This window comes from Ahaetulla prasina, chromosome 6 (genome assembly GCF_028640845.1).
Source record: "Ahaetulla prasina isolate Xishuangbanna chromosome 6, ASM2864084v1, whole genome shotgun sequence".
Taxonomy (NCBI): domain Eukaryota; kingdom Metazoa; phylum Chordata; class Lepidosauria; order Squamata; family Colubridae; genus Ahaetulla; species Ahaetulla prasina.
Genome location: NC_080544.1, coordinates 52,323,086 through 52,339,779, shown reverse-complemented (window position 1 = coordinate 52,339,779; position 16,694 = coordinate 52,323,086). Strand labels below are relative to the sequence as shown.

Below are 16,694 nucleotides of genomic sequence, written 5' to 3'. Positions count from 1 at the left end.
ACCAAGAACATTTATAGATCCCACTCATCCATACTTATCAGAACTGCAGGTGAGATGGCAAAGCAATGTTTTGAATGCCTTGCAGGTATGGGCAACTGGTCTCAAAATGAAACATCTTATTTGATGGAGATGGAGATGGACTGAAATGAAGTTGATTACAGTAGAAGTGTCTCAAAGGTATGAGTAGGAAAAAGTCACATTTCTTAAAGGCATCAGCTGAGGCAACCTGGAAAGGTGTAAGGAGAAGGAGAGCATCTGGGCAGGTAAGTACTGCAATGTTGGACATTGACTAATTAAGACAGGTAGTAGAAGAAGGTGAGGTGGGCTTCTGCAAAACCGGGACATGGGTAGCACCAGGGTCGTATGAGTTAAAATTGATGAGGTAGGAAGCAGCACTACTTGAACCAGAGAACTTTTGCAAACATGAGACAGATGCATTTGGGTTTAAAGTCTGGGAAAAGAATGGCTGAGAATCCACTGAGATAGGGTCAAAAAGATTTGCATTTTAAAGTCTGGATAAGGCACACAGGACTACAATATTGCAGTAGGCAGAACTCTTGTATATGTATGAATTATTTCTTGGGTGCAATAAAGCAAAATATCAAGCAGTGACTTTAAGGAGCCTTATGAAGAGTGGGAGGGTTTTGGGCAGAATTAAGATCTGAATTCTAAAAACATGAATAACACAGTGTAGAAGAGATAATAAGGTGGCTCAGTGGCTAAGACACTGAGTTTGTCGATCGAAATCCCTAGTGCCACATAACAGGGTGAGCTCCCATTACTTGTCTCAGCTTCTGCCAACCTAGTAGTTCAAAAGTACATAAAAAATGCAAGTAGAAAAACAGGGACCACCTTTGATTCCGTGCGCCTTTGGCATTTAGTCATGCCGGCCACACGACCATGGAGACGTCTTCAGACAGCGCTCTTCAGCTTTGAAAATGAGATGAGCACCACCCCTTAGAGTCAGGAACAACTAGCACATATGTGCGAGGGGAACCCTTACCTTTAGGTAATGCTTTGTGCATTTGTTTTAATTCCCATAAACATTCTTTTTTGCTTGCTTTTCTCCTCTTATTAGAAACATATCTACATATTCTATTCTATTCTATATTATCCTGTGCAATTCTCTCTCCCTCTCTCTCTCTCCCTCCCTCCCTCCGTCCCTTCCTCCCTACACACACACACATTTTGTTGTTTTGTTCAGTTATTTTGCCTTGTTGCCAAAAAATGGCATTTCTTCAGAACCTTTGTAGGGCTTGATAATAGCTACCAAACACTGGCTTGTTTTTGGTTTGTTGCTTTTGCTTTCCTTTGCTGTAGAAACTTTCCTATTCCAGAGATATTTAGGGTGAGATTAGCACACTTTATTTGGGGTTCTTACTATTGGTTGATTGAATAAGCATGTCTGCGATCTAATACTGTTACTGAGGTATCCAAGTAATTGAAATTAGTTCTTAGTCCCTAAAGTAAAGCAAGCAGCAGAAAACACCACTCCTGACACAAGTGCCTTTCCCTGATCAGCTGATGAGACAAAGCAAGGAGAGCAAGATTTCATTTCAGGTTTCATAACATTCTATTTTAAAATATCTGTGGATTAGAATATTAAAACATTAACATTCTACTCTTTATAATATTTCTTTTACAAAACAGTTTTGGCAAGAGAAAGGTGTAAAGGTGTGGGGAAAGGAGACATACTTTGCCTTTTCATTTAAACCTAGATTTTAAATTTATTTTATAACTTCAAACCAAAACAATAAAGAGGCATTGTCTGTAGTAAACTTTTATTCATTGTGCAAGGGATAATGGGCAAGAGGACATGAATGGGAACCCATCTATTAATGCAGATAGATAGATAGCCTGAGGGAGAGAAAATAGAAATCAGAAGATCCTTTCATCCTTCCCTTCTTGGTTTTGTCTCACCTCTGGGTCAGTGGGAGGAAAGACACTGAAGCTGTTCCTAATCCCACATGATCAGATGCTTGGCAACTGACTCATATTTATGACGGTTGCAGTGTCCCAGGGTCATGGGACATTCTTTTGCAACATTCTGACAAGCAAAGTCAGTGGGGAAAACCTATTCAATTAACAACCATGTAACTAACTTAACAACTGCAGTGATTCACTTAACAACTATGGCAAGAAAAGTTGTAAAATGGGTCAAACTCAATTAACAAACGTCTCATTTAGCAACAGAAATTTTGGACTCAGTTTTGGTTGTAAGTCAAGGACTACCTGTACTGAAGATTGTTTCTCCATTGCAGTCATCTTTATGGTCCCATGCTAATGTCTTAACCTGCTGTACAATCCCTTCATTAGCAAATTTGAGCAGGATATCTTCATGGACGGGGAGGGGAAGCACTGCCTCTCAGCAGAAGGGAGGTAAAGAAAAATTGTTTCAAAAGTTATCTTAATATTTGTGTCTCCTCCTTCTATCATGAATGATGGCTGTGTTGCTGGGCCAATTCAGGCCACCCAGAACATACACAAGCCTGACAAACAGGCTTTGTAGGTTGATAGAGCTGGGTGGTAAAATGCTATCTTATCGAACTGTAGGCAGTATCTATGTTTTGAAAAAAGCCAGTTCTTCTAAGTAATTGTGCAGTCCATCATCTCATAAAGTCCCATTACATTTGCGCCAAGTTCTTGCTATCAGGAGAAAAGTGTGAAAGAATGGAATCACAGTGGGCTTTGCCTATACCAGTCTAAAATTGCCAATGGGTACCAGTTGCAGTCAATCTTCTGCACTAATAGTCAATCAGCTACCTGACAACAGTAGTCAATCAACTGCCTGACAGCTGCCTGACAGAGATACACACTGGATTTTATACATTTTAGAATTGTCTTAACATGTTTCAGTTACATCAGAATGGCGTGGGTTAAGCTGCTTCTGGTATGAGTTGGGGTGAAAGTAAATACAGGAATTCTAAGAAAATAATAAAGCATTTTTTCAACAATTAGATACACATAAGAAAAGGTCTATGGATTTGTTTTCTGAGAGTTTCCCTTCTTATGTTATTCATTAAATAAAGTATTTTGTTAGATTGTAATAATTGCAATCAAGTAGCCAATTATATCCTCATAGCAATTCATCTCTCTCTCGTCGTTGGAACAGTTGCATTTTTAAAAAGTTTGCTATGAGGAAATGAAATAAAAAACCAAACCAAGTGCCAACCTGGACTTAGTAGTATTATTATTGCACCTGTTGTGTGCCCTGTCAAAATCTCTTTAAAAACACTACCATTTCCCGTATTTCCTCATTAAAACAACTTTCGGTTTTGACAGTAAAAGAGAATATTTCCCATATGAAAAAAGTAGGGTATTTCCTTATGAGTCATAGTTAGGGGTGTAATTAATACTAATATAAAAAGACAGCCGCTCTAAATAATCCAATTTTCAATAAATGTCTCAGTGACATGATTGCTGATCTCCAGCATGGCAAACATCCTATCCTGTAAGTATTACTAAAAATCATAACTTTTATTTACAGCTGACATTAATGTGTACAATTTAATTTTATTCTCTTCTTCTGTGTACAGTCTTTAAAGTGCGAAGTGACTTACTACATTTTATTGTCTTGAAATTTGGGTAAAACCCCCTAATAAATACTGTAGATAAAATTTAAAACAGGAATAAAATTTGGATATTTTTTTTCACCTTTGGAAGAGTACAAGAGTTTAATTGTGCATGGAAATCCTCTGAAGTTAATAGTCCTGCCCTTTTTTAGTATTCCATAGCCCCTCTTATAAATTCACAAGTATGTACATACATAAGATAACATCCTTTAATTTTAAAGGTGTTTTACCATCCCTCAGTCTCAAGAAAATTTATACAAATGGCACGAATAAAACAAATGACACTAACTTACTCTAATATTGTTTGGTGTATGTCCTATAAGACTAAGTAGGCACTTATTTGAAAGATTTACCATTTGGAAGAAGACAAACTAACTGTCCAGATTCAAAGGTATCTTATGTTTCCTTTAGCTTATCTACAGTCTTATTTTTTTTTAAATCATTATTTTTTAAGTAAAACAAGCTTTATTTTTAATAAGCTTTTATAGTAGCAGAATTGTTCGGATCTACAATATTGTAGTTTGAAAATAATTTTTGAACAATGCCTACTACATTATTGTAACAGGAATATAATATAAGTACATAATAATTGATTACTAGGAGATATGGAACAACCAAAATTATATTTATTTATTTATTTATTTATTTATTTTTTCATATTTTTATACCGCCCTATCTCCCTAGGGACTCAGGGCGGTTCACAACCAGATAAAAACATACATATAAATACAAATAAAACATCCATTAAAAAACTTATTATAATTGGCCGAATAATTAAAATGATAATAAAAATAATAAAATCCCCATTAAAACCAATTTGAATTTAAAATCTAGTCCAGTCCTGTGCAAATAAATAGATGTGTCTTAAGCTCGCGGCGAAAGGTTCGGAGGTCGGGAAGTTGGCGAAGTCCTGGGGGAAGCTCGTTCCAGAAGGTGGGAGCCCCCACAGAGAAGGCCCTTCCCCTGGGTGTCGCCAGCCGGCACTGTCTGGCCGACGGCACCCTGAGGAGTGCCTCTCTGTGAGAGCGCACGGGTCGGTGAGAGGTATTCGGTAGCAGCAGACGGTCCCATAAGTATCCCGGCCCTATGCCATGGAGCGCTTTGAAGATAGTCACCAAAACCTTGAAGCGCACCCGGAAGACCACAGGTAGCCAGTGCAGTCTGCGCAGGAGAGGTGTCACATGGGAGCCACGAGGGGCTCCCTCTATCACCCGCGCAGCCGCATTCTGAACTAACTGGAGTCTCTGGGTGCACCTCAAGGGGAGCCCCATGTAGAGAGCATTGCAGTAATCCAGACGAGACGTCACGAGAGCGTGAGTGACCGTGCATAGGGCATCCCGGTCTAGAAAGGGGCGTAACTGGCGAACCAGGCGGACCTGGTAAAAAGCTCTCCTGGAGACGGCCGCCAAATGATCTTCAAAGGACAGCCGTTCATCCAGGAGAACGCCCAAGTTGCGCACCCTCTCCATCGGGGCCAATGACTCGCCACCAACAGTCAGCCGCGGCTGCAGCTGACTGTACCGGGATGCCAGCATCCACAGCCACTCTGTCTTGGAGGGATTGAGCTTGAGCCTGTTTCTCCCCATCCAGACCCGTACGGCCTCCAGACACCGGGACAAAACTTCGATAGCTTCGTTGGGGTGGTCTGGTGTGGAAAAGTACAGCTGGGTGTCATCAGCGTACAGCTGGTACCTCACACCGAAACCATTGATGATCTCACCCAGCGGCTTCATATAGATGTTGAACAGAAGGGGCGAGAGAATCGACCCCTGCGGCACCCCACAAGTGAGGCACCTCGGGGCCGACCTCTGCCCCCCTGTCAACACCGTCTGCGACCGATTGGAGAGATAGGAGATAGGACGGTGCCTCCCACCCCCAATCCCTCCAACCGGTGCAGCAGGATACCATGGTCGATGGTATCAAAAGCCGCTGAGAGGTCTAATAGGACCAAGGCAGAGGAATAACCCCTATCCCTGGCCCTCCAGAGATCATCCACCAACGCGACCAAAGCCTAATTACCTAAAACAGCTGGGTCCAGGGAAGGCTTCTTGAGGAGGGGCCTCACCACCGCCTCTTTCAAGGCGGCCGGAAAGACCCCTTCCACCAAAGAAGCATTCGTAATCTCCTGGAGCCAGCCTCGTGTCACCTCCTGAGTGGCCAGTACCAACCAGGAGGGGCACGGGTCCAGTAAACACGTGGTGGCGTTCAACCTACCCAGCAACCTGTCCATGTCCTCAGGAGCCACAGGGTCAAACTCATCCCAAACAATCTCAACAAGACCGCCCTCCGACGTCTCACCTGGATCTACCCAATTTTGGTTCCCAGGACGCGACTAGTTCTTCAGCCGTGCCGTGAGCCAGACCCTCAGGAAATGGCCCAAGCTCCGTCCGGAACCTCTCCGGGTTCATCAGGCGCCTGAGACGGAACCAACGTATTGGAATGAAATTAGATTTACATGATGTTGTAAATTTAACATTCCCATAATTTCTATTACAAACTGTTGCATGGATGAATTTTTCTTATATAAGCAAATAATATCCCACCATTCTCTATCAAATAATTATTTGCTATTTTTCATGGTGAAATAATGGGTTTTATGAGAAACTTTGTCAAGCAAAGATTTTTTTTTTATTTGCATTTATATCCCGCCCTTCTCCGAAGACTCAGGGCGGCTTAGAGTATGTTAGCAATAGTCTTTATTCTATTTGTATATTTATATACAAAGTCAACGTATTGCCCCCAACAATGTGGATCCTCATTTTACCTACCTTATAAAGGATGGAAGGCTGAGTCAACCTTGGGCCTGGTGGGACTAGAACCTGCAGTAATTGCAGGCAGCTGCTGTTAATAACAGACTGCATTAGCAGTCTGAGCCACAGAGGCCCTTTAGATCCTATTTTATTACAATATGATATACTCTATCATTGTCATTCTCAACTTTTTTGTTAACATGGCCGATGTAGATGCTGCTTAATATGTTACAATCTTCAACATCTATCTAAGATATCTTAACATCTATGATATTTTCTTCATATTTGACATGGCAGAATGCATTTTTAGGTAATCAAAAACTTAATAGTTTTATGAGAAAAGTCTGGTGTCTGTTTTGATAAGACAATTGTTTGTTAATTTTTTTCTTAAATATCTGATAAATATTTTTTATTCAGGCAAGTGATCCCCATTCCCACCTCAGGTTCTGTTTCAATTCTTTAAACAAATATTTGACTGAATTGGAATCCACTTTTAAGTAATATATTAAGTGTGGTTTGTATTTTAGATTTGTTGTCTTCTTTCTTATTGGAGGATGACTACTAATTTCTTGTTTTTGGCTCTTTCAACTATTCTCTGATCCACTTATTGAATGATTGAGCACATCTCCTAGACTTGCTGTGTTTCTTGGTTGTTTTTGGTGGGATATCGATTTAATTAGATAATAAATAGAAATAAGTGCAGAAATAGTAAGAACATCATGCCATCTGTGACTGAAGCTATCCCTCCACTCAAGAGGCATTTACCATCAAAGATTAATTTTAAAATAGTAGAAAACCAATATTTTGAAGAATATAGAATATATGTCACTTGAATATCTTGAATGTAAAATGCAGTTGCCCCACAAAGCTGAAACAAAATATTTAGTTATAAAAGAGCTTTGTAGCCCAGCACCCTCAATCTGTACCTGCCCTGTGCTTATACTGGCTATATTCTAAACCAATTTAAGAAAATCCTGCCCAGACTGAGATATTTTGGCAACAATTTGAAAGCTATTCAATCCAGGCAGCAGGCTACAATATCCTTCCAGTGGACAATTCACCTGTTATCATTCCTGATTATCACTAATCACTAGTAGCACTGCTTCTTGTAGGCAGGTTTTATTGGGCATATGCACATTTATGGGATGCGGTGGCTCAGTGGCTAAGACGCTGAGCTTGTCAATCAAAAGGACGGCAGTTCAGCAGTTCAAATCCTTAGTGCCACGTAACAGGGTGAGCTCCCATTATTTGTCCCAGCTTCTGCCAACCTAGCAGTTTGAAAGCCCATAAAAAATGCAAGTAGAAAAATAGGGACCACCTTTGGTGAGAAGGTAAAAACGTTCCATGCACCTTTGGTGTTTAGTCATGCCGGCCACATGATCACAGAGATGTCTTTGGACAGCGCTGGCCCTTCGACTTTGAAACGGAGATGAGCACTGCCCCCTAGAGTTGAAAATGACTAGTACATATGTGCAAGGGAAACCTTTACCTTACATTTATGGGTGTGCATGTATAGTAGTCTGTGGGAATATCTTTGAAAGTCAGGAGAATGAAGATCCACTGGCTCAGCAATAGTCAGATAAGAGACATCTCAGTCCACAAGGACTGAGATGGTAAGCATCTCAGAAAAAACAGTTCCTAGTTCCCTGAAAAATAAAGGCAAGGAGGGAACAATAACCCCAATTATAAGTTTCATTCTAGGCCCCCTTTCTGGTAGGCTGATGTTAAAGTAAAATATATTCTTCATATAGCAGAAATTAATACAGAAGTGATATTTGCTATCCAGGTTGTTCCTTTCGTTCCTTGCAAACAAAGAATTATGTTATGCACTAGTCACAGATGTGATGAAGTAGAAAGAGGAAGAGGAATAGGGTTTTAATGCAGTGAATGATTAATCTCATGATAAAATAGGGTTTTTAAAAACTCTGCAGTTTTCTTCAGTTAATTCCTTGTAGAAATGGAACTTTTAGTGAACAGTTGATGTTCTGAATTTATTTCTAGAGAAAAACAAGAGAAAATTCACTCCAGTGTAACAACTGTATGTATCCACAAAATTCTCATCTCTAATGTGAAGGAAATCTTTCTTGTCCTGAAACATAACTGGTGAACAGATCATGTCTGTTTGGTACTCTTCACTAAGCACTGTGTTTTCTAAATACTTAGAAAAGAGGGGGAAAAATTGCACATGAATTAGCTTCCAATGGTTATGGACTATATTTCAAATTTAACACATTGTCCTATTTTTTTTCCTTTTATCTTGGCACTAGCATTCAAAAGCCATGGTTCCTTTCTTCAGACAAATCTAATATATTTCTACAATATGGTGAATTCTGTTCAGCATAGAGGCTAGAATCAGTTTTGAAAATCTTCGTTTTGACTGTAATCCTGCTACTAAAGTGACATTTATTAGCAGACCTACTATACAGTAGTGGGTTCCATTTATCTTCACTACCGGTTTGGAACCGGGAGCACGCGCGGTGCTTCTGCGCATGTGCAGAACCTTCACATGAGCAGAGCTTCGATAATGATGCAGGTGGGTAGAGACTCCTGCCGCTACTACCGGTTCGCCTGAACCAGGGTGAACCGATAGAAACCCAATACTGCTACTATATGGCCTGCCCCACCCTTGCTTCTGTTGTTCCCTCCTCTCCTGTCTACGAAACCTAGGATTCAACCATGCCTGATTGCTGTCAGCTGGGTCTGCAGGCGTGGCCTGGGGGGGGGAAGTCAGGGGATGGAGGTCTCGTTATCTCTTTCACCTGGCCTGCTTCTGGCTCCTGGAGTTAAGCCAGGGAAGCCGGTGCTCCCGAGGTAAGTCCTGATGGCCCTTCTCCCTCACTGTCCAAGTCACTTTCTGGCAGCAGGCCCGGCTCAGGGGGCGCAGACACACTACCTTTGCCTCTAAACAGGCTATCAAAAATAGTTTAAGCAGATTAAAGGGCCTTTCTGTAGGCAAAAGATAAAAGGGAAAAAAGGGAAGTCCTATTCATAAATAAATCTGTTTGCATAATACTAATGTCCTTTCAATTGTTCATTTTGTTAATACTAATGTTTTTATCTGCAAGATGAAAGAAAAGTAGGAATTTCATATATTGCTAAACAGTATTATATATCAGTTCCTAAATCTGTTTTCCTTCTTACAAATCTTTTATCAATGCAATTCTTACAATTCTAATCTCAAAGGACTTTTTGTTGCATTTTATTATTCTGTTGAATTTCCAGGATGGTAATTGAATCTTCCAGTACTTTTTTTTTTTTGCGTAACATTCTAAATAGCAACTGCTCTTAGTGGACAAGAAAATTAGAAATAAAATATCACATTCTTATTCTTGGCAAAGACTACATCCTTTGGGGAAAACTGAAAACTATATGAGGTTTTTTGTTTGTTTTGGCATATGAAAGCATTTTATTTTATCGCAAGTATATGAGTAACTTAAATTTTAAAAAGATTGACAAACAATATTGGTTACCATCTAATAATAATTTGTATGGTTATAGTTTCTTTTTGTATTAAATAGATGAATAGGATTAGTGAATTAATGAATCCTGAAAAGAAAAGGTCTGTCTTCTAGAAATCCTTTCATTATGACAGCCTTGAGAAACAGTGAAGTTCTTCTTTAACGTTCATTCATTCTTTGTTTATTTTTCAGGTTGAATTAATAATCAAATATGGATTCCACAAGAAGAACTAGTATTGGTACATAAATTCTAAACATGTTTTTGTATTTCTCTTTTCACAGCATTTTTGATACTTGATATTTGTCAATATATGCCTTGTTCAATGAATGCAGTCAGAACAAGTATCTGTTATAAAGTTATAATAATTTGTTATAGCCACTGTGTTATATTCCAACTCTTTTTTCAAGATGTCTTTGATCCCCATTTCAAACCTAATCAAGAATTTGACCATGGACATTCTTAAGCCACCTTAGAATCAGATTTTCATACCTAAAGTCTTGCTCCTTTCATTAAGCTGTTAGTCAATGAAGCATAAAATGTCCTTGTCCATGCTTTATATTTTACTCTTTATATTTATTACACTTCAGAAATGTGGTCTGACTGAGTTTGATTCACACTGAGTTGTGCTTATTCATCAAAAAGCTCTACGCGTACATTTTTATTTTTACTTGACATTTCTTAAATATTGCTCTGAATTTTCTGTGAATAGTACGCACATATCAACATGTTTAATCATTTTTATGAACCAAAAGGTCAATTTGTTAGAATTTTGTTAAGGATAAAGAGAAATTCTGTTTGTAACTATAGTCTGCCACTTTCATACAAATCCTTCAGGCTATCTTCTGATTTTCAAGAACTAATGGGCCAGTTCTGACCTTGTTCATGGGCTTGTTCATGGACCTTGATGATATGCAATAGCATCATGGTAATAAAATATATCATGCAGAGGATGAAAGGAGCTTATACAAGAAATGCTTCCTCATGCTTTCATTTGTATCTAGCTTCAGATCATGGTATCTAAGGCAGCATTTTTTAAAAAAGCCACCGTCACTACTTAACTATATTACATTACTGATATTAGAATTAGGTAATACCTTATTCTTCCAAATATATTTTTATAAAGTATTTTAATATGGTTTACCACAGTATAAATTTAATATATTTTTTTGTTTTGATATATATAATCAATTGGAAGTAATACAAAAGGCAGTGCTGTGTTTGGACTGTTCTCACAAACATATATAGATATCTTACTCCTTTTCAGAGTAAGAAACATTTTGCAAGTACAAGTGTAATCAATAGTATGGAACACAAATTAAAATAAGGAGATAAAATAAAAGAAAACCTATACAGCTACTTTTCATAAACATAATCTTCTTTACTTTTCTGTATATTCTGTCCTGGCAAACAAATTACTATATGCACTTTGACCTTTACATCATTTCCAAAAAACAACCTTCTTGATTTTCATCTTTCTCCCAATGAATTCGGTTTCCTTTCATATATTTGTGATTATATTTTCACCCATTGTTCTAAATCATCAAAGCTTTTCAATAATTATTTTGGACTTGTCATTTTATATTCAGCCCATATATGTATATTACCAATTCATAACCTTATCTCTTCTTGTTTTACCACTCACTTCTTAAGTACAGTAACCATTTTCTCATGGCATTCAATTTCCTTTTGTGAAATTTTCAACTTTCATGCAATAAATAGAATCAGTTTAATATGTATATAAGTATTTTACTTTATATTTATTACACTTCAGAAATGTGGTCTGACTGAGTTTGATTCACACTGAGTTGTGCTTATTCATCAAAAAGCTCTACGCGTACATTTTTATTTTTACTTGACATTTCTTAAATATTGCTCTGAATTTTCTGTGAATAGTACGCACATATCAACATGTTTAATCATTTTTATGAACCAAAAGGTCAATTTGTTAGAATTTTGTTAAGGATAAAGAGAAATTCTGTTTGTAACTATAGTTTGCCACTTTCATACAAATCCTTCAGGCTATCTTCTGATTTTCAAGAACTAATGGGCCAGTTCTGACCTTGTTCATGGGCTTGTTCATGGACCTTGATGATATGCAATAGCATCATGGTAATAAAATATATCATGCAGAGGATGAAAGGAGCTTATACAAGAAATGCTTCCTCATGCTTTCATTTGTATCTAGCTTCAGATCATGGTATCTAAGGCAGCATTTTTTTAAAAAGCCACCGTCACTACTTAACTATATTACATTACTGATATTAGAATTAGGTAATACCTTATTCTTCCAAATATATTTTTATAAAGTATTTTAATATGGTTTACCACAGTATAAATTTAATATTTTTTTGGTTTTGATATATATAATCAATTGGAAGTAATACAAAAGGCAGTGCTGTGTTTGGACTGTTCTCACAAACATATATAGATATCTTACTCCTTTTCAGAGTAAGAAACATTTTGCAAATACAAGTGTAAACAATAGTATGGAACACAAATTAAAATAAGGAGATAAAATAAAAGAAAACCTATACAGCTACTTTTCATAAACATAATCTTCTTTACTTTTCTGTATATTCTGTCCTGGCAAACAAATTACTATATGCACTTTGACCTTTACATCATTTCCAAAAAACAACCTTCTTGATTTTCATCTTTCTCCCAATGAATTCGGTTTCCTTTCATATATTTGTGATTATATTTTCACCCATTGTTCTAAATCATCAAAGCTTTTCAATAATTATTTTGGACTTGTCATTTTATATTCAGCCCATATATGTATATTACCAATTCATAACCTTATCTCTTCTTGTTTTACCACTCTCACTTCTTAAGTACAGTAACCATTTTCTCATGGCATTCAATTTCCTTTTGTGAAATTTTCAACTTTCATGCAATAAATAGAATCAGTTTAATATGTATATAAGTATTTTTACTTTTAAAAAAAATCTTCATTCCTCACAATGAACTATCCACTGTCTTCTTCCAGTATTTGCATGTCTGAAATTTCTCCATTTCCCCATTTTTAGAAAATATTATACCAAGTTACACAAATTATCTTAATCTAATCTTTTGCGATTTATGTATCCTTCATTCTATTTTTCTTGTCTCACACTACAACTTTGGTCTGTAGAAAATTCTGGTTGTGGGGATTTTAGAATTTTGGAATTTGAAGTTCACACATCTTAAAGATGTTGAGGTTAAGAAACTCTTATGTTAGAACCTTCTTTTTAATTTTTTCAAGAATTGCTCTTAATTTTCTGTGTCTCTTATTATCTTCTTTGTTTCTTGTTCCAATATACACTTTGCTTATTGCCTATCTTCTAGGAAGCATTTGCAATGTAGTGACATATTCAGGATATTTTGGAGCTGTTCATTAAAAAAAAATACAGAATGCCATTCCTTATTTACTGCAGTTACTATTTTGTTTCATGTATGTTTAAAACATAGGTGGAGAGTAAGTGAGAAAAAGAGAGATGGCTTGATGATACTTCAGGGCCAAAATTTGGATGCCAAATTTAGCATTTAGCATTAGTATTTGTGTAGGAATAACAATCTCTTTTTATAAAACATAACCTTTTGTTTGTCTTTCTTAGGAGATTGTGGCTGCAGTGTCTACAAGCATGGTTTCTTCATAAAATCACCACCACCTCAGCTTTTTAATAATCAGGTACAGTTAAGAAAATGATAGCTTTGCTATCATCATCATCAAAATACATTCCTAATGTGTTGATTTTCTACTAATATATGAACTTGATTTCCCCCTTTCTATAGGTTTCCTGGAAAAAGAGATATTTTATTCTTTCTCATTCTGCCCAAAATGGTTACATCTTAACCTATCATAAAGGCCAGCAAATAAAGGGTCACATTGAAATTAATGAGTAAGTATTTGAACAAATGTACCACAGTTTATTTTAACTGAATTATTAGTGAAACACAACACTTCTGATGCTTAAATAATAAATGTTGCTGCAATTTCCCTGGTTCTTTAACATATTTTGGTCTACTTTATATGATATGTGGCTGCACCTTCCCTGTGTCACAGTTTCCTGACCACCAATTCTTTATGGTCCTAACCCTGTTTCACAAATATTTAAAAACCTAGTTCTTCCATAACCCCCAGCACAGGATGAAACAGTCCCTGATACTGAACTCTGTTTAATAAGCATGACTAGGTTTTGTTTTAAGCTGTAGGATCATTATCACCATTTTTATTCCTAACATCTAAGTTACTTCTATTTGTTGTTTAATTGAGGCAGCATACAGTAAGTAAGTAAATATTAGAGATGAAATTGGAAGGGAAAGGCCAAAAACACTTTTCATGCATTAAAATAAATGGGTATAAGAGAGTTGCATGAGTTTAGTCGCTTTCTGACTATGTAGATTTGTGAAAAGAGACCCTGTATGATTATGCATAAAAGGATCCTTTTTGTGAAGGCATAATCCTGATTCTATAATTACTGTATCTGGGCTTGAAATCCTATATGACTACAAGCAAAGAGTGACGAACTATCTAACGCAGTGGTGGAATTCAAAATGTTTTACTACTGGTTCTGTGGGCCTGGCTTAGTGGGCATGGCAGGGGAAGGTTACTATAAAATTCCCATTTGCTCCCGATCAGCTGGGACTCGGGAGGCAGAGAATAGATGGGGACCGGGCCAATCAGAGGTGGTATTGACTGGTTATCCAAACTACTCAAAATTTCCGCTACTGGTTCTCCAGAACTGGTCACAACCTGCTGAATACCATCTCTGATCTAATGGTTACCTGAGTTTTGTAGCCTGGGTATGATAGCTCTATTGATTGCCTAGGAACTTCTTGGGCAGGAATATATACCAGATATAAGCTACAGGCTCTCTTCTCATATCTGAGAAGAATTTATAATATTTGCTTACCTATTTTATAATTATTTGACAGGGCTTCAAAAATAGAAATTGGCATAGGTGACTTTGAGAAAATGTCTGTTGTGAAAAAGATGTTCAAGTGCCAGTCCACTGAAGTGATGAGTATCAGTACAGAGAATAGAGTATTTTACCTTATTGGAAGAGATAGGTAAGTTCATAATCCTTTTATGGGGCCTGATCTTAATTTGTTATAATGTTGGAAAAAAAGAACACCCAAACTTTAAAAATGGATCCTCAGATTAAAACATTTCTGGGGTATGACTTTGTGTTTAAATACATCCAATGAAAGAGGTATTTTTCAAACTTGAAACCATTTATTATGAAATTGCTCTTATTGATAAAATGTTTTTTCTAGCATTCAGCTATAATCTGCCTCCCTATAATTTCAGACCATTATTCTGAATTCCTGAAGTTTGCATAGAAGAGGGATATTAACAGAAGTGGGCATAGTTCAATATTGTTTATGACAAGGTTAGATTTTCCAGATTGTAGCATAAAGCTGCAAAAGAGAAGAGCAAACTATGGAGAACACTTGCTCACAGTTATGGGAAGGAGGGAGGGAGGAGAGAGAAAGAGAAAGAGAGAGAGAGAGAGAAAAAAAGAAAGAAAGATATTTTTCATAATTAGAGATTATTCAAAGAGGAAACTATTTTCCACTATTCTAGAATAGAGGAAATTCTATCATGAGAAGGGAAATATGAGCTAATTCTTAAGTGAAATAAATTCCAGTGAAATATTTTGCCTGGCTCCTTTCAAAACTATCTGAGGTTCGGACTTGCATTGCTTTTTTGCTATGAGAGAAAAAATAGTTATACTTTTTTAAAAAATGCAACCATATTATGTTTAGTTTCCAGAAAAAATGCACATTTAGAAGAATATGTTTGCCCTTATGAAAGCAACATTCACTTTACAACCACGGATTTGCTTCATTACTGTGATGATTCACTTAACAGAATTCATAAAATTCTGAAATTATGCATTGGTCACATTGATGGATGATCTCTGGAGGGCTCGGGACAGGGGTTGCTCCTCTGTCCTGGTCCTATTAGATCTCTCAGCGGCCTTTGATACCATCGATCATGGTATTTTGCTGCGCCGGATGAAGGGTTTAGGAGTGGGGGGCACCGTTCTGTGGTGGTTCTCCTCTTATCTTTCTGATCGGTCACAGACGGTGCTGGCAGGAGGGCAGAGATCAGCCGCGAGGCACCTCATATGTGGGGTGCCACAGGGGTCGGTTCTCTCGCCTCTCCTGTTCAACATCTATGTGAAGCCACTAGGGGAGATCATCCGTGTTTTTGGGGTACGATGCCATCTGTACGCTGACGATACTCTGTTGTACATTTCCACCCCAAACCATTCCAACGATGCCACTGAAGTGATGTCCCGGTGTCTGGAGGCCGTGCGGGTCTGGATGGGGAGAAACAGGCTTCGACTCAACCCTTCCAAGACTGAGTGGCTATGGATGCCGGCGTCCCGATATAGCCAGCTAACGCCATTGCTGGCTGTTGGGGGAGAGTCATTGGCACCCACGGAGAGGGCTCACAATCTAGGCGTCCTCCTGGATGTACGGCTGTCTTTAGAAGAGCATATGACGGCCGTTGCCAGGGGGGCTTTTTATCAGGTTCGCCTGATATGCCAGTTGCATCCCTTTCTGGATCGGGATTCTTTATGCATGGTCACTCATGATCTCGTCACTTCCTGCCTGTACTACTGTAACGCTCTCTACATGGGGCTTCCCTTGAAGAGCACCCGGAGGCTCCAACTGGTTCAGAATGCGGCCACGCGGGTAATAGTGGGAACAACCCGAGTCTCCCATGTAACACCTGTCCTGCGCGAGCTGCACTGGCTTCCGGTGGTCTTCCGGGTGCAATTCAAGGTGTTGGTTATCACCTTTAAAGCGCTCCATGGCATAGGACCGGGTTATCTACGAGACTGCCTGCTGCTACCAATAGCTGCCCATCGACCCGTGCCTTCCCATAGAGAGTGTCTCCTCAGGGTGCTGTCGGTCA

At 38.1% G+C, this 16,694-nt stretch overlaps 1 protein-coding gene across 4 annotated transcripts in view; it reads left to right on the top strand.

The window, feature by feature from the left end:
• Positions 1 to 54: 54 nt before the first annotated feature.
• The window catches only part of PLEKHS1 (pleckstrin homology domain containing S1), a 44,638-nt gene continuing 27,998 nt past the window's right edge, over positions 55 to 16,694 (top strand). For 3 of the 4 annotated variants that reach the window (XM_058189290.1, XM_058189287.1, XM_058189289.1), the window contains exons 1-5: positions 55 to 3,451; positions 9,973 to 10,019; positions 13,378 to 13,451; positions 13,556 to 13,662; positions 14,699 to 14,833. In XM_058189290.1, coding sequence (XP_058045273.1) covers positions 9,992 to 10,019; positions 13,378 to 13,451; positions 13,556 to 13,662; positions 14,699 to 14,833 — 344 coding nt within the window. In that variant the 5' untranslated portion in view covers positions 55 to 3,451; positions 9,973 to 9,991. Of the gene's footprint in view, positions 3,452 to 6,327; positions 8,856 to 9,972; positions 10,020 to 13,377; positions 13,452 to 13,555; positions 13,663 to 14,698; positions 14,834 to 16,694 lie in introns of those variants that run through there. The other variant, XM_058189288.1, reaches the window with a different exon arrangement.